At 43.7% G+C, this 27,338-nt stretch overlaps 1 protein-coding gene and 1 long non-coding RNA gene across 2 annotated transcripts; both read left to right on the plus strand.

Annotated features, from left to right (window-relative positions):
• Positions 1 to 226: 226 nt before the first annotated feature.
• Positions 227 to 6,750, plus strand: LOC115775684 (uncharacterized). Its single transcript, XR_004019372.1, has 3 exons — positions 227 to 328; positions 6,120 to 6,159; positions 6,274 to 6,750. It is a non-coding gene; the product is annotated as an uncharacterized LOC115775684 (long non-coding RNA).
• Positions 6,751 to 12,793: 6,043 nt separating this feature from the next.
• Positions 12,794 to 26,291, plus strand: LOC115775650 (butyrophilin-like protein 1). Its single transcript, XM_030723122.1, has 8 exons — positions 12,794 to 12,867; positions 17,733 to 18,080; positions 19,211 to 19,543; positions 19,630 to 19,728; positions 20,820 to 21,143; positions 23,668 to 23,691; positions 23,743 to 24,000; positions 26,245 to 26,291. The coding sequence occupies exons 1-8, from the start codon at positions 12,831 to 12,833 to the stop codon at positions 26,289 to 26,291; spliced, it is 1,470 nt and encodes a 489-aa protein (XP_030578982.1). The 5' UTR covers positions 12,794 to 12,830.
• Positions 26,292 to 27,338: the final 1,047 nt, after the last annotated feature.

Consider the following 27,338-nt stretch of genomic DNA (forward strand, 5'->3'; position numbering starts at 1 on the left):
ATAATGAAGGTGACACAGGGGGAAAGGTTTGCTCTGCTGCCGATTAAAACCACACTTGAGCTTCCTGAGGACATCACAGTGGAGTGGAAACTCACTGAACCCAAAGACGTGATCATCCACGTGTATGAGAGAGGAACCAATCACACACACAAACAGGACCAGGATTATGAAGGTCGCACGGAGATGGATGAAGATCCATTGAGAACTGGATACTTCAGTCTGAAACTGAAAAAGCCTCGCCTCACTGACAGTGGAGTCTACACCTGCACCATATGCTACAATGGTGATTACATCCTGCTACAAAAATCAGTGATACTCCATGTTGAAGGTCAGCAAACAAATCACTATGTCAGCGTGAATGTTGAATAAACAGAGTAATCAAATGTTACGATAGTTCACAGTAACATAAAGATTTTAATCCACTAACAGCAGTTCCTCCATCTCTTGCTGCTTTAGTGGAGAAACTAAAAAAAAAAAAAAAATTCCCAGCTCGTCTTTCAGGTGGTCATTGTCCTTCAAGCTCCTACCTCCTGTGCAGTATCTTAGCTGTTCCCAGTTCTGTGCTCTTCTGGACAGAGGTTCTAGATGTTATTCCTGGAATCTGCTGGAGCCTCTCTCCTAGTTTGGGAGTCACTGCTCCAAGTGTTTCAATAACTGCTGGGACCACTGTTACCTTCACCTTCCACGTCCTTTCTAGCTCTTCTCTGAGCCCTTGGTACTCATTGAGCTTCTCGTGTTCTTTCTTCTTGATGTTGCTGTCACTTGGTATTGACCAGACCAGATTAACAAGGTCTGCGTCAGGTGTTGAGGAACCAGGGCATAGTGATGATAAGTTGGAGTATGAATGTGTGTGAATGGTGAATGGGGCATGTTGTATGAAGTAGAGTAGAAAACGACTACAGGTGCTGGTCATAAAATTAGAATATCATGAAAAAGTTGATTTATTTCAGTAATTCCATTCAAAAAGTGAAACTTGTATATTATATTCATTCATTACACACTGATATATTACAAATGTTTGTTTGTTTGTTTTAATTTTGATGATTGCAACTGACAACTAATGAAAACTCCAAATTCAGTATCTCAGAAAATTAGATTACTTCAGACCAATACAAAAAAAGGATTGGCCAATTGAAAAGTATGAACATGAAAAGTATGAGTATGTACTGCACTCAGTACTTAGTTTGGGCTCCTTTTGCCTGGATTACTGCAGCAATGCAGAGTGGCATGGAGTCGATCAGTCTGTGGCACTGCTCAGGTGTTATGAGAGCCCAGGTTGCTCTGATAGTGGCCTTCAGCTCTTCTGAATTGTTGGGTCTGGCGTATCACATCTTCCTCTTCACAATAGCCCATAGATTTTCTATGGGGTTAAGGTCAGGTGAGTTTGCTGGCCAATGAAGAACAGGGATACCATGGTCCTTAAAGCAGGTACTGGTAGCTTTGGCACTGTGTGCAGGTGCCAAGTCCTGTTGGAAAATGAAATCTGCATCTCCATAAAGTTGGTCAGCAGCAGGAAGCATTAAGTGCTCTAAAACTGAAACTTTACACTGGACCTCAGCCAGCGTGGATTCTGTGCCTCTCCTCTTCCTCCAGACTCTGGGACCTTGATTTCCAAAGGAAATGCAACATTGACTTTGATCAGAGAACATAACTTTGGAGCACTCAGCAGCAGTCCAGTCCTTTTTGTCTTTAGCCCAGACGAGACGCTTCTGACGCCGTCTCTGTTCAAGAGTGGCTCAACACGAGGACTGCGACAGCTGAAACCCATGTCTGCATACGTCTGTGTGTGGTGGTTCTTGAAGCACTGACTCCAGCTGCAGTCCACTCTTTGTGAATCTCCCCCACATTGTTCAATGGCTTTTGTTCCACAATCCTCTCCAGGGTGCAGTTATCCCTGTTGTTGGACACTTTTTTCTACCACATCTTTTCCTTCCCTTCGCCTCTCTATTAATGTGCTTGGACACAGAGCTCTGTGAACAGCCAGCCTCTTTAGCAATGACCTTTGTGTCTTGCCCTCCTTCTGCAAGATGTCAAAGGTCATCTTTTGGACAACTGTCAAGTCAGCAGTCTTCCCCATGATTGTGTAGCCTACAGAACTAGACTGAGAGACCATTTAAAGGCCTTTGCAGGTGTTTGGAGTTAATTAGCTGATTAGAGTGTGGCACCAGGTGTCTTCAATATTGAACCTTTTCACAATATTCTAATTTTCTGAGATACTGAATTTGGGGTTTTCATTAGTTGTCAGTTATAATCATCAAAATTAAAAGAAACAAACATTTGAAATATATCAGTCTGTGTATGAATGAATGAATAAATATAATATACAAGTTTCACTTTTTGAATGGAATTACTGAAATAAATCAACTTTTTCATGATATTCTAATTTTATGACCAGCACCTGTATATAAGAACAGAAAGCTGTCCATACCCGAGGCCTTTGAAACTGCCAAGCAAAGGATCACAGCCTTGGCTAATTGCTTGAAGTACACCAGAGAGTACACATACTAAAAAAACAACTTGATTTAAAGTCATCAAAAGCAATTTATAGCCCATCAAAACTGTTCGTATAAACAAAAGTAGTGTAAAAACATATAAAAATGGTATAGAAAAACATACAAAAATGAGTATAAAATGAGTATAAAACCATGAAAAAAAATCCCACATTAGATGCAGTACACATAGGTCCTGCAATGCCTAAAACTGTATAAGATCAAATGAAACCCTAAGAGGCTTCATCAGGAACTCAATGGGGATGTGGAGAACCTTCTGTGCATGGATGACATTAAGCTGTATGCCAGGAGTGAACAAATGGTAAATGTTCCACTAGAGTAGAAAAGCACTCATATAATGCTTTTCTACTCTAGTTGAGCACCCAAAGTGCTTTATACAATACATTTCCTTTTACCCATTGACACACATTTGTACAAGCACTATTTTTTTCTATATCAAAGCGCTATCTATCTAACACACATTCATACCCTGAAGGTTGCAGCAGAAAGCAACTTGGGGTTTGGTATCTTTCCCAAGGATACTTTTAGTGTGCAGACTGGAGCCAAGAATCGAACCACCAATCTTCCAATTAGGAGATGACCTGCTCTTCCTCCTTAGCCCTGGGTGGGTACCCAAGACATCGATTTACTGATCCACACCACTGGGACAGCAATAACACTGGAATGTCATTCGGACTGGAGAAGGGTAGTCAGATGATAACAAAAAGAGGAAAAGTAGTCAGAACTGAGGGAACTGCACTACCAGAAGGCAACATTGCAGACACTGAGGACAGCTACAAGTACCTTGGAATCCCACAGACAAATGGCAACCATGAAGAGGCCGCTAGGAAAGCTGCAACTGCCAAGTACCTGCAGAGGGTAAGACAAGTCCTGAGGAGTCAGCTGAATGGGAAGAACAATATCCGAGCAATCAACACCTACGCCCTGCCAGTTGTCAGATACCCTGCAGGGATAATAAGCTGGCCAAAGGAGGAGATAGAAGCCACTGATGTTAAGACAAGAAAGCTCCATACCATGCATGGAGGCTTTCACCCCAAATCCAGCACCCTGAGACTGTACGCTAAGTGAAAGGAAGGAGGCCGAGGACTAGGGAGTGTCAGAACCACTGTCCTAGATGAAACAACAAAGATCCATGAGTACATCAGGAAGATGGCCATAAATGATCATGAGCTTAGTGCCTCAGGAAGCAGAAATCAAAGAATGAAAAGGAACAAGAACAGGAACCATCATGGAAGGACAGGCCTCTGCACGGCATGTACCACCGGCAGATAGAAGAAGTGGCTGACATAGAGAAATCCTACCAATGGCTGAACAAAGCTGGACTGACAGACAGCACAGAGGCACTAATCATGGCAGCACAAGAGCAAGCGCTGAGTACAAGATCAATACAGGCTGGGGTGTACCACACCAGGCAATACCACAGGTGCAGGCTGTGCAGAGATGCCCCTGAGACAATACAGCACATAACAGCAGGGTGCAAGATGCTAGCAGGCAGGGCATACATGGAACACCATAACCAAGTGGCTGGCATCGTATACAGGAACATTTGTGCTGAGTATGACCTGGAAGTCCAGAGGTCAAAATGGAATACACCCCCAAGGGTGGTTGAGAACAACAGAGCTAAGATCCTGTGGGACTCCCATATACAGATGGACAAGCTAAGTTTGCAGATGACACAGTGGTGGCTGGTCTCATCAGCCACTGGGATCAGTCAGTGTACAGGTGGGAAGCAGAAGATCTGACATGCTGGTGCAAAGACAACACCCTCATTATCAATGTCAAGAAGACCAATGAGATGGTGGTGGATTTCTGTAGGACTGCTGCTGTGCCCCATCCATCAAGGGACAGTGATGGAAATGGTTCCTTTCATTAAATGCCTTGGTGTACCTCACCAGCACATTCACTGGTTGCACCACAGCTGTAAAGAAACCCCACCAATGCCTGTATTTCCTGAGGAATTTGAAGAGGGCAGACCTAAAGACACCTTCAGGTCCTTTTACAGCTGTGTGGTGGAAAGTGTCATGACTACCTGCCTCACTGTGTGGTACACTCAGTGCAGGGTGGCAGAGAAGGAGGTGCTAGAGAGAGTGGTTAATTCTGCACATAGAACCATTGGGTGCAGCTTGCCACTGATCAGAGACATCTACACCACCAGATGCAGGGAGAGAGCTACCTATATCTTCCGTGACCCCACCCATGCCATACACAGACTTTTTACTCCTCTCACATCTGGCAGGAGGCTGCACTGCTTCTGGGCAAAAACATCTGGACTGAAAAACAGATGCGTTCAGACTCCTGAACTGTTCCACCCCCATATACTGACTATTCAATTGAATTTAATTCAATTTTATTTATATAGTGCCAAATCACAACAAACAGTCGCCTCAAGGTGCTTTGTATTGTGGGTAAAGATCCTACAATAATACAGAGAAAACCCAACAGTCAAAACGACCCCCTATGAGCAGCACTTGGTGACAGTGGGAAGGAAAAACTCCCTTTAACAGGAAGAAACCTCCAGCAGAACCAGGCTCAGGGAGGGGCAGTCATCTGCTGAGAGGGGAGAGACAGAGATTAATAATAACTAATGATTAAATGCAGAGTGGGGTATAAACAGAGTAAAAAGAAGTTAATAAAAAGAAAAGTGCATCATGGGAACCCCCCAGCAGCCTAGGCCTATTGTAGCATAACTAAGGGAGGGTTCAGGGTCACCTGATCCAGCCCTGATCCAGATGGGGCCTGATTATTCAAGACCTTGTATGTGAGGAGAAGGATTTTCTGCTATTCTGTTATCACCACTGAACTTATTATTCTAATTCTATGTTTGACCTTCCACATACACTGAGACCTGAGAAACTATATTTCCTTCACATTATGTCTCATAGTTTGACAATAAAGCTGTGTCTGAGTCTGAAGAAGTAGAAACACGCAAAGCTCAATAAAAACCAAGGGCTGAGAGAAGAGCTAGAGAGGATGTGGAAGGTGAAGGTAACAGAGGTCCCTATGGTAACTGGAACACACACAATGTTTCATTGCAGTGAAATACACAAAAGATCCTGAGAATGTAGACATTCAAGGTGTAGGTGTTTAAGGATCTTGTTCCTGTGTTGGTTCTTTGCATGATGGAGGTTAAGCTGTGTGGATGCAGTGATGAGCTGTGCTCGCTGCTCATGGTGTTCAAGAGTGTTGCTGAGGCCCTGAAGCTCTGCAGCTGCTCCCTGTATGCTCTCATGTCTTTGAATCTTTGAACTTCAGATGATGGATTCACCATTTCTGACAGATGTTCTTCTTAAAATGTTGAACTGTTTGCCCACACAGTCTTTCACAGAGAGCTGAATCTCCACATCTTTGCTGCTGAGCCTCTCAGCCTCTCTGTCGGTCACAGCACTGAATGACCTCTTCAGCTGTCCCATGTTCCTTATAGATGTTTTTAAGAATGATGTGACTTTCACTTTCACTGATTAGATGTTCCAGTCCTGATTCTAATGTTTCCACTGTTCACAATAAACCACATCTGTGAGGAAAGACTTCCACAGTTACATGATCTTTTTGTCTAATGTAGAAATAAGTTTATGAGCACTGAGACTCACTTCTGTTTGTCATGTTCTAAAGCTCGCAGGTAGACAACGGCACCAAGCACAGAGGAAGTGAGGTGAGTCGGAGGCTTTACCTGCGTCTTTACCTCTTAGATCACTATGGTAACTGCTGCTGAATGTAGTGAGCAGCTCCCATGGATCCATGTGACTGTCTCTGTTTGTCTCTTCAGGAATGAGAACCACGAAGGTGCTCCTCTAACGTATATTTCATAATTCAAGCTTCATGGATCTGTTGGTCAAAGTAGAGGAGGAGGAGCTGACGATGAACAGGAGCCTCTGTCAGCTTGTTCTATTATATCCTGTATAAAGTGTTTGGTGTATTCAGCTTGTTGAAGCTCCTCAGTGAGGCTCTGCCATATTTACTCTGAACCCATGTCCTCACTGAGAAGCATGAAGATGCAGCTTTGCTTTGGCTTTCCTCTGCTCATGGCTAACAGCTAACTAACCTCAGCCAGATGTTCTCCAGCTGTTTTTCTCACATTAGAACCTCAGAACAATCAGAATATAGAGTGTGTTGCTCCTCACTGTCGCTGTGGTCTTTCCCGGTGTTCCTGATGGATCTCCATGGAGCATCTGGACTCTGTCACGTTAGTGTGGAGTCAGAGCTTCTGTGGATGAATGCTTCCATCAAACAGGAATATTCTGGAAGCTTCATGTGGGTCAAAGGTCAGAGCAGCAGGAAGATGAGAAGACTAAAGCTGCTGACTGTCAGGAACCATCAGAGCTTACAGCAAAGATGAGCTTCGCATTCATGAGCTGCTTTTTAATAAAGAGTTTGAATGAAAGTGGAGTCAGTTTGATTTCTGCACACAAACATCATTAATGAGCCTCGAGAAGCCTCAGAGCCTCCAATCAGAGCAGGAAGGAACCACCATTAACACTATTAAATTATAATTTAAAAAAATCTAATTTTGTCATTTGGTTTATTTTCATTAACTATAATAACCCTGCTCTGAACATCATTTCAGAATCTACAGATCCTGCCACCTTTGTTTTTTTCCTCCTAGTGAGCCAAATGCTCATCTTAGCCTGACATATGAGAACGTTAACCAGACAAACCTTTATACACTGCCTGACAGAGTACTTGGACCAAAATTCAAAAGAGTATCCCCTAAAAGAAATCCTAAACCAGCAACCTCTGATACAATAAAGAAAAAGGTTAGCCAGCCTGGGACAGTTAAGCCAAAGGTCCAGTGTTTCCTAAACCTGACAGAAAACACAGTGACTTCCTGCCCTTGGATCTATATCTGCCATGTCTGTTTGTAGCCCCTGTGCCATGTACCATTCTCCACTGGAGGTCAGCACTGTGCTTCTCTCTGGGAGGTTTGTACAAGGACCTCCAGCTGCCTCTAGGAGAACAACCTGCAGCAAAAAACACCAAAGCACCAAGTAATAAAGTTCTGTTGAGGACTCTCACACTCACAGCATACAAAGATTTCTTCGAGGCGTTAAGATGTTATCTCTGGTGTTCTAAAAGATAGACTGTCCTCCTTTTCTTCTTCTTCCTCTACTGCAGCATTGATGGACAATGGTGGAAAAGCAGTCCAAACCACTGGTCGAACCCACAGCTAGTGCTTGCTGAAAGAAACCAGGAAGGACATCCAACACTTCTTCCACCAGCTTTTGCAGGACACACAACGATCTGAAACCGGTTTCCTGCCTGACCATGGAAGTGGTCTCACAATCTGAACCCTGCCAGCATTGTCAGGCCAGCTGTTACTAGCGCTCTTTGTGTGCTAGCAGAACAAAGTAACTTTGACTGAATAAGCGGGTTGTAGAACAGGGGCTCTTCCCCACACTCACATGCAACATGGTGCTGTCTCTCTTAACACTTAAGACTTTGATGCCTTAAGAACAGACAAGTAGAGGGAGGAGGTCCCTGAAATATCCATGCCAGTCAGTTCGAAGGAAAACAGGTCAGTTTCATAGCCAAGATTCCTAACCATGCGTAGCAATACAGAGGCAGGATCAGACCACATCTGTGTGTGTTGCAACCAACACCCCCCCCCATAGGACAACTGTGGCTGGACACATGTACATCAAGACAATCAGGCACATTCTGCTGGGAATCATCACTGCCAAGAAAACCCCGAGGCATTTGATCCCTTCACTGCTCCACTGCAGCCCCGTAATGGCTGCTGTTTGCTTCTCCACTCTCCTAACCCTTGAGAATAACCCTTTACTCTTTGCCACTTAACTCTGGCAGAGGATGCATGCTCACAGAGTGATAGCTTTTCCTGTAATATTTGAGCATCACTGTGATCAGCAATAAATGCAGTTACATCATCAGCATTGGCAGACAAGCAAACTGAAATGAGCTCAGAGTAAAGTTAGAATCTGACTGTTTGTGTGACCCAAACTAAACTTTAAGAAATTTTTAGCAGTGTATACTTCAAACAGCTGCTCAGTCTATCAGGATATTGATTATTGATTTTCAGAGATGGCTGCACTCCTCTCCAGCTGAGCAGTCACTCAGTCCTCATGGTACCTGCTGAGAGTGCCCTGCTCCCGGCATGCTGTTTTCAAAGTCCCACTGAGCCGAGGCCATCAGTGGAAGATAAACACAGATCTGATCCTACAATGATTGCTTTCAATATTTTTGTGAGTCAAATCACTGCAACATCTGACCTGTGTGTCTGTGATACCACATGCTTTGTGTAAAACTTCTACAATACTTGGTGGCACATTACCTAAGCAGTTTCTGATGCCTGGTCCACAGCCGTGTGCTCTCAAGCAGCTCACCTTGTGAGCATTTGAATGAATGAACCCTTCCTGCAAAAATGTAGAAACTCAAGAGGTAACTGCCCCCTGGTGTTCAAATGCATAACAGTACCAACAGAAGCATAAAATGGATCTTAGAGTTTGTGCTTCAGTCATGCACTGACTGTTAGAAATAGAAATCTGTGCATAGTAGACTAAACTAATAAAGATCATGAATTAGACTAAAGGCAGCAGGGGCCCATCACACCTACCCATACAATCATAAAACAGTGACATGTTACATCCATCCATCCATCCATCCATCCATCCATCCATCCATCCATTTTCTTCTGCTTATCTGCTCTGGGGCCTCCTCCCAGTCAGATGCCTGAACCACCTCAACTGGCTTCTTTTGATGTGGAGGAGCAGCAGCTCTACTTTCAGCCCCTCCCAAATGCCCCTGGAGAGCATGAGCACCTACAGACCATTAATACAGTTAAAGCTGTATCTGAGTCTTTACTATGGGCCCAGAGACTGCTGCAATGCCTCCCAGAGGTTGGCAGGCTGTGATTGATGCTGTTGTGTCTGTTTTATGGACTGGAGCAAAGTACTGGGTCATAACAGGCCATCTGCAGGGCTTTCTGCTCTGCTGTCACTGCACTGAGCTGGTCCACATGTTCTTTGAACAGGAAGCTGCAGCAAGTGTACTTCCAGAAACCCATAATCAGTTTGTTGTTAGATTGTCTAATCATCTGATAATCCACAGCTTAATCCACCCTCATGTTCCAGTCTTCTCATCATCCTCAATCACTGTTTCCTGAAGCTGGGAGCTCTCAGTGTAAACAAAGGTGTTCTACATTTACCAGACTGACTGAAGGGAACTGCTGAATAAAGAACAATTTATCTGTGTGTGTGTGTGTGTGTGTGTGTGTGTGTGTGTGTGTGTGTGTGTGTTTTGATAAGATTTAATACAATCTAATCTTGAAACACTCCTTCATTTCACCTACTCTTTGCTGGTAGAAAGGGCTCCATGCAGAGTCACCTGCCCATACAAACAGCTGCGAGGAAGTTAAAATTGCTCATATCTGTACAAAAAGGTGAACTCAGTCAGTGATATTAATTTTTGAAGATGTCATTAAATGTTTTATTAAATGGTTCCAACTGTTCAATGCCTGCTGTAAATAATTTAAATTTATCCAACATGTAAACACATCTTTGCTAAATTCGGGAGTATTTTAGGATCACATGATTCAAACTGGTGTTTGAGTTATTATGTCCAAATTTCAAGTTATGTATCTCAAATTTTTGCATTAATAACTCAAAATTTCCACTTAGCGCTGCCAGTCAGGAAGCTCCGTGATCGGTACATCATTTCCTTGTTAACCGGAAGCAGGAAGCTGAAGGTATCAGCTGTCCAACAGATCATCATGAAAACATTGATTCCTTACCTTTTATGTCCTTTTATGATTTTTTGCTAGAAGACATTTTGACCGTTGATGGCTAAAAACATGCCGACAATTTGTTCATGTTGCTAGAAACTGCGAGCTCACTGATACTGTCGCTACCACATTTTAAGTACGCATGTGCTGGCGGCATCTGTTTCCAGGTAACAAGGAAATGACCTTTTTCTGGGAGCTTCCTGAGTGGCAAATTTTGAGTTATTAACATGAAAATTTGAGATATTTAACTTGAAATTTCAACTCAACTCAAAATTTTGGGTTACGGATGTCGATTTTATTTTTAGTGTTGGAAACAAGCTTCCATACAAGCATTCATTGGTTGGTCCTCTGTATTTTTCTTCACAGCGTACCAAATGTGTAACAGTGCCTAAAGCAGCTGGATGAACTCACCCTGCCCCTAACCACAAACAGGTGGTCAAACACCTGGTAGGCTGTAGCGTTGGTTAGATTGTGTGTCTTGTTTTTTGTCTTTTTGAACCATTTTGAACCTAACTGGCTACCTGCTAATCTGCTACCCCCACTGTGTCTTATTCTAATTCTCATGTAATACATGTTTACCTGTGTTATATAAGAATAATACAAGTCACAGGCACAGATGTTCAATTTTCTTCAAATAAAAAGTTTGAATTTGTTTCAGTAAATGTTTCATAATAAAAGCCTTGTAGAAAATGGGTTTGTTTACTGAAAAAAGTGAGCTTTTAATTTGAAAGAGATACAGGAAATGTGGAGTTTGTGTAAACAGTTTAATTCAGTGAGGTTAACTGGGGGAAGTTAAGACATGATCAGCTGTGCATAGAGTGCTCAGTCAGCTGATTCAGGTTAATGAAGGTGTCTCAGGTGCTGATGACTCAGAATTATAAACTTGTCAGCAGTTTATTTGATCTCAGTAATGATTTAAGTTTATTTTACTTCCATATCTTTCCAAAAGTTACCAAACTGTTCAGACTGAAAGATGACATCATGTTTCTGTTCCAATAACACTGACTAACAAATTTCCACTTTTGTCTCATCTTTGGGTTTAAACTGTTTTTTTTAGTTCTGCACATGTAAAAAAAAAACTAAAGAATATATATTATAACAGGGGCACAGAGGAAGGGGAGGAGCAGCAGCCTAAGCCTGATAACAGACAACATGAAGAAATATTTGTCTGTCTGTCTATTGTGATTTCTGCTGTGTCTGTGTGCTCGTGTTACCTGTAAAAGCTGCTACTGGAACGTTAATTCCCCTGATGGAATATTTCTAAAGGGATTAATAAAGTTTAATCTAATCTAATCTAACAGTGTTTTCAGTGTCATGCCATAACCTCCTGATATATTTTGGGATGTTAAACTCACAGCTGAACTCTGAACATCACACTGCTGGAAGAACATCTGATTCTGCATGAACAAATACTCTGAATCATTTTTTGAGCTATGATCTTGTACTTATGATCCTGTTTTTTTGGTCACTACCCAAAGCTCATGACCATAGGTGAGGGTAACCCTAACCCCAGCTTGCCGCATCTCACCGAGGGCAACTCCAGACTGGAACAGAGTCCAGCCCCTCTCCAGAAGACTGGTTCCAGAGCCCAGGCACCATAGGCTAATACCCGGCCACCAGATGCCATCCTTCGAGCTCCCTCCCCAGGGCAGGGTGGGGCTCCAGTAACCCATTCCCAAATAGGGTAAACACTTCCCTTGATATTTCTTCCATAGGGGTTGTTGGAATTGCTCTTGGTCTGGCATCTCACCCAGGACCAATTTGCCATGGGAGACCCTACCAGGGGGCAAAAGCTTGGACAGCATATCCACTGGGATCACTGGGACACACAAACCCCTCCATCCCATTAAGGTGGCATTTAGCCTAGCTCACAGTATAAAGCACCTTGAGGTGACTGTTGTAATTTGGTGCTATATAAATCAAATTGAATTGAAAGGAAATGTTGTGATTTCTCTATTGGTTAATGATGATGAGATACTGACATCAATGTAACTCCAAATGTAAGTGAGAAGACTGTAACGTATGTGCAATTAAGACATGTGACATGGTTCATCTACACATGAAAGGCACCTCAAACGCCTGACTGCATTTCTGTATCAACCTGGAACCCAAACTGGACCGGAGATCTCGACCTGTGACCGATACAGCTGCCCACTCCACACCCCGACTCTGAGTGAGATAAGTGGGAAATAAATGGATGAATTCAGAGACCCCAAACTTATTTTTGACAGTGGTGATGCTTTCATGAATAGATTCACAAAATAAAGGTAACATGAGGCATTAAAGCGACCCAGTCTGAGGTTTTAAATTGTGAGCTCCATAAATTATTCAGACCAAACTTGCCTTGTCCCTCATTAAAACCCCAGTTTGACAAAAATGAAAGAACCCACTGCTTAAGACAGCTGAGGTGGAAGTTGTGGGATTTTTTTTTTCTTGTCACATGGGAGACTTCCTGTTGGAATTGAAAGTAATCTTCACTGCATACTTTAAATTTAGAGAGATGTCTGAGTGTTTGTGAGCAGTGTCTTTGTTTGACCAGCTGCAGATTTAACAGGACTTTGTGCTTCTTTTACTTTTTTTACAGAAGGATGAAGATGTTCCTGCTGTTCCTGCTCCTCGTGAATGGTAATTAATGTATTTATTATACATTAATCTGCACTCACAACACAGTTTGACCACCATCACATGTTTACATGGTGATTATGAAATCCACTGATTTGAAATCCAGGAAAAGTCAGAATTAGAACTTTTTCCAAACTTAAAAATGTTTCATAAACATCACAAAAATCAGCCTCAGAGAAACCTCCATAAGACAGTTTGAATTTCCATTTTCCATCATTTCATTTTGGGGAGAATCATTGTCGTCTGTATGTCGTAACACTCGTGTGACTCACACTTTGAGGAAATGGAAATTCATGCAGTTACAGGAAAAGCAGTTTAATCATATGCAACTTTTTTTTGTACTAGTATGAGTTTTGGTTTGAGATAGACCAGGATGAAGGACTATTCTCTACTTTGCTTCTATATTTATTCTGTCTGTATATAGTCTTTTTATATATTTTACTTTATATTCTATTTATGTGTTGGTTCATATGCAAAGTTGCTTTTGGTCTTTATATGTGAAATAACAAGCGGTCTGGGCCTAAGAATTTCATTATATGCAGTGACCATTGTTACCTGGATAATCATCCATTCTGATCTGCTTACCCTGTTCAGGGTCACAGGAGCCTATCCCATTTATCATGGGGCAAGAGGCAGGGTACACCCTGTACAGGTCGCCAGCCTGTCGTAGGGCTAACACAGAGAGACAGACAACCATCCACACCTATGGGCAATTTAGAGTTTCCAATTAACCTAACCCCAGGAAGTGCATGTCTTTGTGCTGTGGAAGAAAACTGGAGTACCTGAAACCCACACAGACACAGGGAGAACATGCAACCTCCATAGAGAGAGGGAGGGAGGGAGGCCTGGGCCAAGGTGGAATCAAACCCAGACCTTCCAGATGTTATTCTAACTGTGTGGCAGCAGTGTTAGCCACCACACCACAGTGCTGCCCTCTGAAAGATCATGTTAGTCAAATGGCAACTGGACACTTAGTTTACAATCTGTTGCCAAGTGACTGATGATGACGTTGTTGGACGGTTGGTGAGGAGTTTTACACTTGGAGAAAATATGGGCGATCCATTTGAAAATTTCATAAAGTTAAACGTAACAGTGAAAATGAAGCCAGTCATGCACCACAACATTTTATTCAATGTTTTACACCTACTACATCACTGAAGTCAGTCGGTCTTGTAAAGTTTTTAGCAACCATGACTCAGTCCTGACTGTGGCAACCTTTAAAAGCCACACAGCAACTTACTCTATGAAATAAAATTGTTTCCAAACCCCCAAACTTAAAGCCTCTTAAATAAATAAAAATGAACCTCCCTATGAAAAGCTTTCTCTTAATCTAGAAAAATAAGTTCTACACCCAGCTCTTTAAATTTAATAATAAGACAATGATCTAGAGACAGAGAAGAGACCTGTTCCTGGTTAATGGAGTGTAAAATGAACATGCAGAGAAGTTAATCTGTGATGTGTGACCATGAGAGTAGATTCAGTGCAGTGTGAACACTACATTTCAGTACAGATCATCATGAAGTCATCAAGGAAGACTGTGCCACAGTAAAGTCTTCAGAGGGACAAGGAAATCTTTAAAGGCAGTACAAGACCAGGACGAGTTTTATTTTCCAACATTTACTGTAAAATAAAGGACCTACGGTTTATTGATGCTGGTTGATGAACACTGAATCATTTCACTCTCCAAACACCTAACACAGGCAGCATGGTGGCGTGGTGGTTCGCACTACTGCCTCCCAGATAGAATGGCATCTAGAAGGGCTGGGTTCAATTCCACTATGGCCTGGGTCTTTCTGTTTGGAGTTTGCATGTTCTCCCTGTGTGTGTGCTCTGGTGTCTTCCCAAAAACCTGCAGATTCAGGTGTTATGTTAATAGATGATTGTAAATTGTCCATAGGTTTCAATGGTTGTCTCTCTATGTGTGTTGGCCCTGTGGAGTTCAATTGAACTTTATTGAGTAGCATAAATCACAAAAAACAGTCACCTCTAGGTGCTTTATATTGTAGGTAAAGACCCTACAATAATACAGAGAAAACCCAACAGTCAAAACGACCCCCTATGAGCAGCACTTGGTGACAGTGGGAAGGAAAAACTCCCTTTAACAGGAAGAAACCTCCAGCAAAACCAGGCTCATGGAGGGGCAGTCATCTGCTGTGACTGGTTGTGGGTCTTTAAGACATGCTTCACTCAGTTTAAACTCCATCCATCCATCCATCCATTCTCTTCTGTTTATCCAGAGCCAGGTCGCGGGGGCAGGAGCCTAAGCAGAGAAGCCCAGGCTTCCCTCTCCCCAGCCACCTCCTCCAGCTCATCCGGAGGGACCCCAAGGCGTTCCCAGGCCAGCCGAGAGATATAATCTCCCCAGCGTGTCCTGGGTCTACCACGGGGCTTCCTCCCGGTGGGACATGCCTGGGACACCTCATCCAGGAGGCATCCTAATCAGATGCCTGAGCCACGTGAACTGGCTCTTTTCGATGTGGAGGAGCCAGCGGCTCTACCCAGAGCCCCTCCTGGATGTCTGCACCCCTCACCTTATCTCTAAAGCAGAGGCCAGCCACCCTTTGGAGGAAATTAATTTCTGCCGCTTGTATTCGCGATCTTATTCTTTCGATCACTACCCAAAGCTTGTGACCATAGGTGAGGGTAGGAACGAAGATCAGCCGGTAAATCGAGAGCTTTGCTTTTACACTCAGCTCCCTCTTCACCCCTGGTGCAGTGTCCGCATCACTGCAGAAGCAGCCCCGATCTGTTTGTCGATCTCCCGCTCCCTCCTCCCATCACTCGTGAACAAGACCCCGAATGATTGGAGAACATTTGGAGGCAAGTCCAGAAAAGTCACATGACGCTGTCTGCTTATTATTGGCTATGGAAAATCCATTTCATAACATGATTGGCCAAATGAGGTGTCAATCCAATTCTGAGGGTCTAGTCTGTCTTATAAAAGCATTGTGAGGGCAGACTGCAGCATTACTGTGATGCTATGAGGCTTCAAATTCGAAAAGCACTACAAACGGCTCTCGGGCCTCAGTGACCTCAACCCCAGTCATTGGCAATTCATCTCCCACGTCCCCAGACTCTGCTTCCACTACGGAAGGCGTGCCAGTGGGATTCAGGAGGTCTTCAAAGTATTCCTTCCACCGTCCGACTATAGCCTCAGTTGAAGTCAGCAGCACCCCACCTGCACTATAAACCGTGTGAGTGGAGCACTGCTTTCCCTTGCTGAGTCGCCTGACGGTTTGCCAGAATCGCTTTGATGCTGTCTGAGAGTCTTTTTCCATAGCCTCACCGAACTCCTCCCACACCTGAGTTTTTGCTTCGGCCACTGCCCGAGCTGCATTCCACTTGGCCAGCCGATACCTGTCAGCTGCCTTCAGAGTCCCACGGGCTAACCAAGCCCATTAAGACTCCTTCTTCAGCTCCCTTCACCTCCGGTGACCACCATCTGGTTCGAGGGTTACCACCACAAGAGGCACAACCACCTTGCAGCCACAGGTCTGAGCAGCAGCCTCAACAATGGAGGTGCAGAACACGGTCCTTTTGGACTCAATGTCCTCAGCCTCCCTTGGAATGCTGTCGAAGTCTTGCTGGAGGTGGGAGTTGAAGATCTCCCGGACTGGGGCTTCTGCCAGGCATTCCCAGCAAACCCTCACAATACCTTTAGGTCCGCCAGGTCTGTCCAGCATCTTCCCCCCCATCACCTGATCAAGCTCACCACCAGGTGGTGATCAGTTGACAGCTCAGCTCTTCTCTTCACCAAGTGTCCAGAACATATGGCTGCAGATCTGATGATGCTATTACATAATCGATCATTGACCTGTGACCTGGTGCCATGTGCATTTATGGACATCCTTCAGCCAAGAACAGTTTGTTCTGGGTATGTCTCTATCACTAACAGATTATTAATTACAGATGCCAGGACTCTGTCGGGTGGTGATGGTCAGCCTGACAGAGTCCAAACAAACAATAAAGAGAAACTCTGAGGTCATGTCAAGACTTTGTCTTGCACATTTCTTGTTTTGTATAATGATGTAACCAAGAATGATAAGCTGTGACTATATGAAACTGTAAGCTGAATTAGAATGTGCCAGCACTTCATGTCACACACATGGCATGCAGTCCTGGTCCAGATTAATCTGTAAACTGTTTGAAATGGCTTAATTAAATGTAATAATTGGACTCCTTATTGCGTTGTTTGGTGTCATTCCGGTTTCATAAACGAACACGCAGAAACCTAAAGGCTTAAGCAGCACACACTCATGTTATTTAAATTCCCTCATCAGAAACACTGAAGTCAAAGAAATATTTAGTCCTCCGTGAATCGCCATCTCATTGTGGTGGAGGGGTTTGTGTGTCCCAGTGATCCCAGGAGATATGTTGCCTGGGGGCTTGTCACCCTGGTAGGGTCTCCCATGGCAAACTGGTCTTGGGTGAGGGTCCAGACAAAGAGTGGTTCAGAAGACCCCTATTTCTGCAAAAACGAGGGAACAGTTTACCCTTCCCGGGACAGGATTACTGGGGCCCCACCCTGGAGCCAGGCCTGGGGAGGGAGCTCGAGGGAGAGCGTCTGATGGCCGGGCATTAGCCCCGTGGTGTTTGGGTGGGCACAGCCTGAAGAGGTTACATGGGCCCACCCTCCTTATGTACTTATGTATTTTAATCAGTTATGCTTTTTCCAGACAAATTTCTCAGTCAAGTAAATGTACGTAAGATACACATGTGGCATATACCATCATAATCCCTTCACTGATTAAATCTAGTTTGTATTTGAGTGACTGACTGTAAACCTGCTCTCTGCTCCCTGCAGATAAATGTGGACTCAAACCCACAGCATGCAGTTCATTTGTGTTTCTGTTTGTGTGTCCTCACAGTTTCCCAGCATGCCCTGGCTGTGCTGGTGGAGGTGAACGAGGGGGCGGTGTCTGTCCTGCTGCCCTGTCAGTACTCAGGTTTTATACCTGAGGACCCCACAGTGATGTGGACTCACAGTGATCTCAATCCCAAAACTGTCCATCTGCTCCGAGAAGGAGGAGATGATCTTAGAGGACAAAACCAGCGTTACAGCGGACGCACATCAGTGAGGTCTGATGCTCTGGACTCTGGAGACTTCAGCCTCACTCTGAGGAACCCACAGCTGACTGACAGCAGCAGCTACACCTGTTCCATCAGTGATGGAAGACAAGAACAGAGACTGAGAGACATCCAGCTGCAGGTCAAAGGTCAGCAACAAACCCCAACACCTGCTGTATTTACAGGTCAAAGTCAGTACTGTAGACAAAGGTCAGAGGTCAAACTGAAGGTAACATTTGCTGCAGAACTCAGCAGCAACATTTAGCACAGACTGAACCTCAGTGGAAAGAAGAAAGCAGCAGAAAATCAGATGTGACTGCTACAACTTGTGCAGTCTTTGCTCCATGTGGAGGATCAGAGTCCTGACATTTACAGACTGTATACAGAGTCAAACATGGAGCTCTGTGAGAAGAACTGCAGCTCAGAGACATCAGCAGCAGGAAGTGTTTGGATGTTCAGACTCGAGAAGCTGCTGTGAAGCTGATCTCTGTGAACAGAGACGCAGCTTTAACTTCTAGAAGCTGCAGCAGAGCTTCATCCAGGTGGTCCTGATGTGAAGGAGACTCTCAGGTTTGGTTGTGTCCATGTCAGGATTACTGTGGTGTGACATGTCATTTACATGATGTAAGGCTTGGATGCAGATGCTCAGCCATGGAAACCCATTGAAGCTCTCTATACACTGTTACTGAGCTAATCTGAAGGCCACATGAAGGTTGGAAGCCTGTAGTGACTGACTCTGCAGAAAGTTGGTCACCTGTACAGGTGGCATCCTACAGTATCACTGAACCAAACCGGCATTCATTGAGCTCCTGAGAGCGACCCATTCATTCACTGATGTTTGCTGAAGCAGTCTGCATGCTTCGGTGCTTGGCTTATACACCTGTAGCCATGGAAGTGACTGGAACACCTGAATTCATTGATTTGGATGGGTTAGTGAATATTTTTGGAAATATAGTGTATTTAAAGATGTTGGTTGACTCTTTATGTCGGCCAGATGTGACATGGTCAACTATCAAAATGGTTTTGTATGAGCGTGTCACAAACTGTGTCAGCAGAGATTTTAATGATCTGACTCCAAAAATATTCATTATGATCTCTTTGTAGTTTGTAACCATAGCAACAGTTCATTAGTTCCAGTTTAGTTCCCATCTGATTACTGGTTACAGGACAGGGTCAGAGGTCAGAGGTCAGGAGAGTAGATCCTCAGCTGGGCTCCAGTTACCTTCACTGTGACTGCTGCTGCTTCTACAGCTCATATTGTGGTTTATTGTCCTCTCAGACCAGCAGGTGGAGGTGAAGGTGGAGGAAGGCTCAGAGTCTGTCATCCTGCCCTGCAAAACAACACCTGACCTGCCCGAGGACACCAGGGTGGAGTGGACTCGCTCTGACCGAGGACTCATGGTGGTCCATGAGTATTCTAATGGAAGTGACCACCTTAACAAACAGGACGGTTTTTACAGAGAGCGAACGAAGATGAATGAAGACCTGCTGAGAACTGGAGACCTCAGTCTGACCCTGAAACAGCCCACACAGAGAGACACAGGAGGATACATCTGCACCATCTACAGGGACAAAGACATCCTGAGACACAAAGTAGTGCTGCAGGTCAAAGGTCAGATGTGGCTAAAGGACAGTGGTCAGTGCTGTAGATTTAGGTCAGAGTTCAAAGGTCATGTTGTTTCTTGTGCCCCTCCACAGAACCATTTCCATCCTGGGCCAAAGCTCTCCTGGTTCTCCTGGTTCTTCTTCTGGTTTCTGGAGGTCTTTTATTTTACTTTCGTCAGTACTTCATGTCAGGTGAGTCTCTCCTCCTACACTACCCATAATGCCGATGGTTAGCAGGTGTCCTCTGGGGTCTGTCTCTCACACAAACTTGTTCCAGAAGCTGAAAGAGTTCAGAGTTCAAACAGCTGATACAGAGAGCTGAAGAGAAACTTCCTCCTTCAGACTCAGTCACTGATCAGTGAAACAGCTCCACAACATGACTTTACTAAACAGTGTGTGTGCTTCACTGCGCTGATCTGACACACAGCTGTTCTTCTTCTGTGGTGGTAAACAGCAGGCTGCCATGGAAACATGTGCTGACAGGAAGTGTTGCAGCAGCTTCAGTAAATGTTCCTCCTTGAGTTGTGCTCAGTCATGTGGTGGAGAGTGCTGTGTCTTGGATGGTTGCATTCTTGGAGAAAAAAATCCTTGCTGACAAAGTCTTAATGCATATATACAAAGTTTATTGCAAAAACAGAGTGTCAAAAACAGGCGCTTTTTCCTTTTGCTGCCTGGGACAGGGTCTTGCCAATCACCCTAACTCCACTCAGCAAGGAGAGAACAAAGGTTATATAAAGTTGGTGAAACCCCCACATCCTAACTTTCCATACATGGCTATGAAAAAAACTTCAACCTACAACCTATAGCTGGACATATGGTCAGTTCCTTATATGGAAGCAAGAGAGCCTGCCAGGGGCCTTTCCTGCATTCCTTTTGAGCTGAGGCCAAACCTTTATGTTAAAGCTCAGGTTACTTCTTTTTGCCTGAAACCTTAAAGAAAAGACCATATATACATATATAGCATTTAACACAGCAGTATAGACACCACAAGAGCTTCAGATGTTCAGAGCAGACAAATGAGATCTTCATGGTTTCTATGCTGATGTGTGTGAGACGTGGCCGACTGTGGAGGCTCAGTGTGTGTGTTCTTCTGCTCTTCATCCAACATGTCTGCAGCTCTTTACAGGACGCTGTGACTAGTTACCAAAGAACGAGTCAGGAACACATCAGGAACAAACTGACACACAATCTGACTGAGACTAGGAGGAGGGGACAGGGAGGTCATGTGACCATCAGACCTACTGCTGATGATGTCATCATATTGCACTTTTTTGTCTTCTCAGTTTACAAGGTGGAGGTGGACTCATGGGTGGAGTCTGTCCAGCTGCCCTGCAAAACTGCAGTTTGGCAGCTCAAAGACGCTAAAGTGGAGTGGACGGACAGAAAGAACAGGAAGGTCCACGTGTATCAGAGCGGCTCTGACCAGCCTGGAGAACAGGACAAGGTTTACAGAGGCCGAACCAAGATGAAGAGAAGCCTGCTGAAAACTGGAGACCTCAGTCTGACCCTGAAATACCCCACAGATGAAGACAACTCCACCTGCACCTGCACAATCAGCAGGGCAGGAAACATCCTGAAGAAGAAACAAGTGTTGCTCACTCTCAAAGGTAACGTCTTTTAGTTTCTGAATATCGTTGTTTACCGTACAGGTGAAACACAGCCAGTTACAATATCAGTAAATACTGATCAGGACGGAATCATTAACTACCAAAAAAATGTATTAATTGTAAATAACTGTTACCCGGAGCAACAAATTTTTAAGACAGCTTTTAAAACCATCCTAGTTTTATTTTGGACAAAAAACAAAACCTACCTGTTGTGCTGTTCAACAAGTCTCCACACATCTCCTGAGCAATCCCAATGGATTCTTTTTTTGGTGACTTTCTCAAGCTCCTCCAGATTTGATAGTGTGATGTCCTTCTGGCTTGTACCTTGGTCTTCATCTCACACAACAGATTCTCAGTGGTGTTCAACCGAGCCCTTTGTGCAGGCTGGTCAATGACATTTACTTTCGTTGTCTCTAGGACATTATTCACCAGGAACAATGTATGTTTTGGGTCATTGTTGTGTTGGAAGACAAAGTAATGACCCAGTTTTGCTGCAGACTGCTTGAGCTTTTCTTTCAAAATCTTTACATATGTGTCCTTCATGATTTCTTCCACCTTAATGAGACTCCCAGCTCGAGATGCACTGAAGCATCCCTACAGGACAATACTCACACCACAGTGCGTCACTGTGGGGACACTCGCTTCTTTCTCCAAACAAAAGTTGTGCCTCTGTTGCCAAAGACCTCTAGTTTATGTTAGATGTTAGATTCAACTCATTGTCATTGTGCACCCAAGGCACACAATGACATGATCGTTCCAGATCACTCATCCAGAGTCTGCGGTCATGCAGCCAGAGACTGGTGCTACCATTAGGCAATGTGGTTTAAGTGTCTTATCTCACCTGTCCAAAGGACCCGCTTCCAGTTTCTTCAGGTTGTCCTTAACACACTTCAGTCTGGCTTGAAGGTGTCCCTTCTGCAGAACTTAAAAAGCAAACTAAAACAAAATAATTTAGTTTAGTTAATAATTTAATTTTTGTTTGGACCCTCTGCACACCAGATTCTTATTAGGCTACTGGAGATGTGTGTTTTCCACAGCCCATCACGAAGCAATAGAAAAAGGCAAATCCTTCTTTTTTTTTTTTTTTTTTTTTTTAATGAAAAATATATATTATTGGTGCCAAACACATGAAGCCTTCATGTTCCAGAGGGGTTCAGTTCAGGTGTTCGTTGGTTCAGTCAGTGTGGCAATAGTAGCAAAAATCAGGTCCAAATGAACAGAATCTCTCTGGATGAAGAGAAAATCCATCTCCAGTGTGATTTAGGACTAGTTTGTATAGAATCAATGAAATCCAACACGAGCACAGACAGTAAGAACATGAGTGAGCAGACATTTTGGAACTGCTGATCCACACAGGGCTGGATGGAAGGAGTGGGGAGTCCATGATGGCACAAAGTCTCTGATCTACACTTTTCCTGAGCCTCTCCTCCTGCCGCCTCTTTGGATCTTACACTCTCCGTGTCATCGCCACATCATTACGTCTTTTTTTTTTTTTTTAAACCTTTATTTTACCAGATAAAAATGTTTGAGAACTAGTTCTCATTTACAAACATGACATGATCTTTCTCCTCCTCTTCTTCATCAGCCTCCTCTACCACTGCTCTCTCTTCCCTCCTCTCCATCTCATCCTCTTCCTCCTCACTTGGGTGGGCACAGACCCTCTAGCACAGTATGGAAAGCCTGCTGTCACAAACCTTTTAGAAAAGACAGTGATTGTAGATTGGACTGTGAGATCAGTTCAGTGGTGAAATCCAGCTTGTTTCAGCTGAAACAGCTGGCAAAGATTAAAAACGTCGGTGCCTTCATTGCAAATTTTTACATGTTGGTGTTTCTTATCTTCACATTGTGCATAATGCTGTTAACTGGAAAACGAAAGAGAGAACATATTATTCCTGTTTTATCCGCACTGCATTAGATGCCCGTCCATTTTTGAGTTCATTTTAAAATGATTTTATTTGTTTTTAGGTCCTCAAATGGCTGTTACCCTACCTACCTCTCTCAGCTGCTGCACTTCTAATTACTCAGACCAGTCAGAATCAAGATCCACCCACAAATTTTTACGGCCTTCCCCAGAGTATGTATTTGTTACCAGTGTAAAAACAGCCCTGAAACATGTCCTGCAGAATGGTTCCTCTTGTGAGAACACACATGAAAGAGTTCCTGGTTGTTCCTGATGTATTCAAAGCCTGTTAGGCAAGCAGCATCGGTGGCTCCAACAGGAACTGATCCCAGATTGAGCTGTGATGAAGTGAGTGTGACAGAAACACTCAGACTGTGTTTCTCTGCTTCATCAAGTCCAACCTGCTCCTCACAGACTGAATACAGTCCTGTCCCACTAACAGCAGCTCCAACAGTCTGTTCACTGCTTTCTTCCTGTCAGTCTTCATCTTTCTGCTGCGTCTCCTCTTCACATTGACCACTTTCTATCTAACAGTGAGCTCCCAGTGAAGCAGCAACATTCAGCCTGTTAGAGGCAACACAATTGTCTCCATCCAAGCTCATGTTGTGTTTGTTGTCCTCTCAGTCCCTCAGGTGGAGGTGGATTCAGGGGTGGAGTCTGTCCAGCTGCCCTGCAAAACCACCATTTACCTGCCTGAAGATGCTAAAGTGGAGTGGATGGACAATTACAGCTACAACACAAAGGTCCATCTGTATCAGAACGGCTCTCATCAGCCGGAAGAACAGCACAGGGTTTACAGAGACAGAACGAAGATCAATGAAGACCTGCTGAAAACTGGAGACCTCAGTCTGACCCTGAAATACCCCACAGATGATGACACAAAAACCTACATCTGCAGCGTCTACAGCAGGGAGGGAAACATCCTGATGAGGAAACAATTCGAGCTGAAAGTCAGAGGTATGTTCAATTCTGTTTTATTTATATAGCACCAAATCACAACAAGTAAAATGACCCCCTATGAGCAGCATTTGGCAACAGTGGGAAGGAAAAACTCCCTTTAAACAGGAAGAAACCTTCAGCAGAACCAGGCTCAGGGAGGGGCAGTCATCTGCTGAGAGGGGTTGGGCTGAGCGGAGAGAAAAGACATGCTGTCAGAGAGCCAGAGATGAATAACAATTAATGATTAAATTAGTCTCCACAGGTGACCCTGTAGGTTCTCTTTTAAAGTAAAGCTTAATCTTAAAAATAGAAAAAAAAAAAAAAAAAAACAGAGAGGGTGTCTGTCTCCTGAATCCAAGCTGGAAGCTGGTTCCACAGAAGAGGGGCCTGAAAGCTGAAGGCTCTGCCTCCCATTCTACTCTTAAGTATCCGAGGAACCACAAGTAAGCCAGCAGTCTGAGAGCGAAGTGCTCTGTTGGGGTGATATAATACTATGAGGTCTTTGAGATAAGATGGGGCCTGATTATTCAAGACCTTGTATGTGAGGAGAAGGATTTTAAATTCTATTCTAGATTTAACAGGGAGCCAATGAAGAGAAGCCAATATGGGAGAAATCTGCTCTCTCTTTCTAGTCCCTGTCAGTACTTGCCAGGCTGAGCACAATAACTTCAGTTTTATCTGAATTTAGAAGCAGGAAATTAGAGGTCATCCAGGGCTTTATCCATCCATCCATTCTCTTCCGCTTATCCGGGGTCGGGTCGCGGGGGCAGGAGCCTAAGCAGAGAAGCCCAGGCTTCCCTCTCCCCAGCCACCTCCTCCAGTTCATCCGGAGGGACCCTAAGGCGTTCCCAGGCCAACCGAGAGATATAATCTCCCCAGCATGTCCTGGGTCTACCACGGGGCCTCCTCCCATGGTAGACCCAGTTTTTAACATATTGCTACAGTTTAACTAATTGATGTGCATCATCTGGCTTCATTGATAGATAAGGCTGAGTATCATCTGCATAACAATGAAGCAAAGGGAAGCATGTATAATGTAAATAGAATTGGTCCTAGCATAGAACCCTGTGGAACACCATAATTAACCTTAGTGTGTGAAGAAGACTCCCCATTTACATGAACAAATTGGAGTCTATTAGATAAATATGATTCAAACCACTGCAGTGCAGTACCTTTAATACCTATAGTATGCTCTAATCTCTGTAATAAAATGTTATGGTCAACAGTATCAAAGTTGCACTGAGGTCCAACAGGACAAGTACAGAGATGAGTCCACTGTCAGAGACCAAGAGAACAGCCCCTGATGTCATGTGATCATCAGCACGGTGATCAACTTTATTGATCCAACAGAGCAGATGGGACAAAATGTAGAGATGAGCAGAGGGGATCCAGGTGATGTAGTGATGTTGATGCAGAAACAATGAGACTTGCTCCTCCACACTGATGTGATGAAGGTTTCTGTGGCTTCATGTTGAACATCTCTTTGAAATGTTGTTTGGAACTAAAATTCATTGACAAAAGAAGTTATTCTGGATGGAAAAAAAATATCCCGGCAGAAGACATGTTTGAACTCTTGTATTCAATGCTCGATTTTAGACCAAAAAGAAAAGCAGCAGCAGCTCCACACTGACAGGAGACGTTACTGTGAAGCAGAACCTCAGAGCTCCATCAGACTCTGATCACCTCCAACAGCTTCAAAAGCTGCTTTGACTTCTTACATCTCTGTCCTCTGTGACCTTCTGCTCTCATCTGCTTCTGTCCTCCAGCTTCCTCTACAACTCTGAAAACCTGCTGCTGTCTGTACAGCTCATGTTGTGTTTTTGTCCTCTCAGTCTGTCAGGTGGAGGTGGAGGAGGGGGCGGAGTCTGTCCAGCTGCCCTTCAAAACCACAGAAAACCTGCCTGAAGATGTTAAAGTGGTGTGGAGATACAGTGATGATAGCAAGGTCCACGTGTATCAGAACGGCTCTGATCAGCCTGAAAAACAGAACCAGGTTTACAGAGACCGAACAAAAATGAATGAAGACCTGCTGAAAACTGGAGACCTCAGTCTGACCCTGGATCAGCCCACAGAGAGAGACAGTGGAGAATACAGATGTGCAGTCTATGGGAAGATCATCAGATTTAAGAGAGTGGTGCTCAAAGTCAAAGGTGTGTGTGTGTGTGTGTGTGTGTGTGTGTGTGTGTGTGTGTGTGTGAGTGCGTGCACGCGCGCGCACGTGTGTGTGCGTGTGTCTCTGACTGTCTTGTGTCTCCTCTGCAGGTCCAGAATCAAACAGGGAACATCAGGAGCAGAAGCAGCTCCATTGATCAGACTCCTCCGATGGCTGATCAATCAGTTTGATCTCTTTGTTCAAGAAACGTCCAGTTCAGCTGCTTTTTTTGTTTCAAGCTCAAGAGACTGATCTGTTTGTTCTTGGGGGTGTTGATTCATTTAAACTAACATATTCATCCTGCTGTAACCAGGTTTCTGTAAGGCAGAATAAATCAATATGTTGATCAATTATTAAATCATTTATTAACAAGGGCTTGGAAGAGAGAGACCTAATTTTTAATAATCCACATTTAATTGTTTTATTTTTTGGTGCAGTTGATGAAGCTGTATTATTTATTGTTTTTGAATTTTTATGCTTAAATAGCTTTTTGCTGATTTTAGCTTTGTTTCCTGGTGGTCTGGGAGCAGCACCGACTCTATGGGGATGGGGTTTTGGGGGAATGGCAGGAGGAGAGAAGCTGCAGAGAGGCGTGTAAGACTGCAGCTCTGCTTCCTGGTCTCAACCCTGGGTAGTCAAGTTTTAGGAGGGTTAATAAATTTGGCCAGATTTCTAGAAGTGAGAGCTGCTCCAATGTTGGGTCTTAGTTTTTATTTTTTACCCTAGAAACAAAAAAGATAATGCATAAGGGTAAAATTGCAAGAAGTAAATGAATTAACTGATTAAATAGTAGTAGAGGCTAATGGTTAAATAATCAAATAGATTAGCTCATCAAACTCTGACTCAGTAACTCTGCCTAAACCTAACCAGGTGTTTTTTTTAAAATCTTTATTGAACACAAATATATAAGGCAAACAGGTTTTGCATTAAAGAACAGCACATCAAAAACAATAATAATACATAATGTCTAAAGAGTCAATTGTGAGATAATGACAAAATAAGTTTAAGCAAGCAGACGTACATATCTGAAGGAAAGGGAATACAATAATACAAAATCCTGTTTCAGTCACAGGTATCGGGAAAATATGTTTTGTCATTAGAAAGAAACATGTTGCTCTTTTTATTATTAATCGATTTGCAAACTTTTGTTTGTGAATGAAAAATTTTGCATATATGACAATAAAATTAAGCATATGTACAAAAT

The sequence above is a fragment of the Archocentrus centrarchus genome, unplaced genomic scaffold, assembly GCF_007364275.1.
Source record: "Archocentrus centrarchus isolate MPI-CPG fArcCen1 unplaced genomic scaffold, fArcCen1 scaffold_24_ctg1, whole genome shotgun sequence".
Lineage (NCBI taxonomy): Eukaryota > Metazoa > Chordata > Actinopteri > Cichliformes > Cichlidae > Archocentrus > Archocentrus centrarchus.

What these genes read in the sequence shown, in the direction of transcription:
- LOC115775650 (XM_030723122.1), top strand. Translation starts at nt 12,831, where the DNA reads ATGAAGATGTTCCTGCTGTTCCTGCTCCTCGTGAATG. An exon ending in AGTAGTGCTGCAGGTCAAAG is followed by an intron (nt 19,544 to 19,629) that starts GTCAGATGTGGC and finishes GCCCCTCCACAG; the next exon opens with AACCATTTCCATCCTGGGCC. An exon ending in TCGTCAGTACTTCATGTCAG is followed by an intron (nt 19,729 to 20,819) that starts GTGAGTCTCTCC and finishes TTGTCTTCTCAG; the next exon opens with TTTACAAGGTGGAGGTGGAC.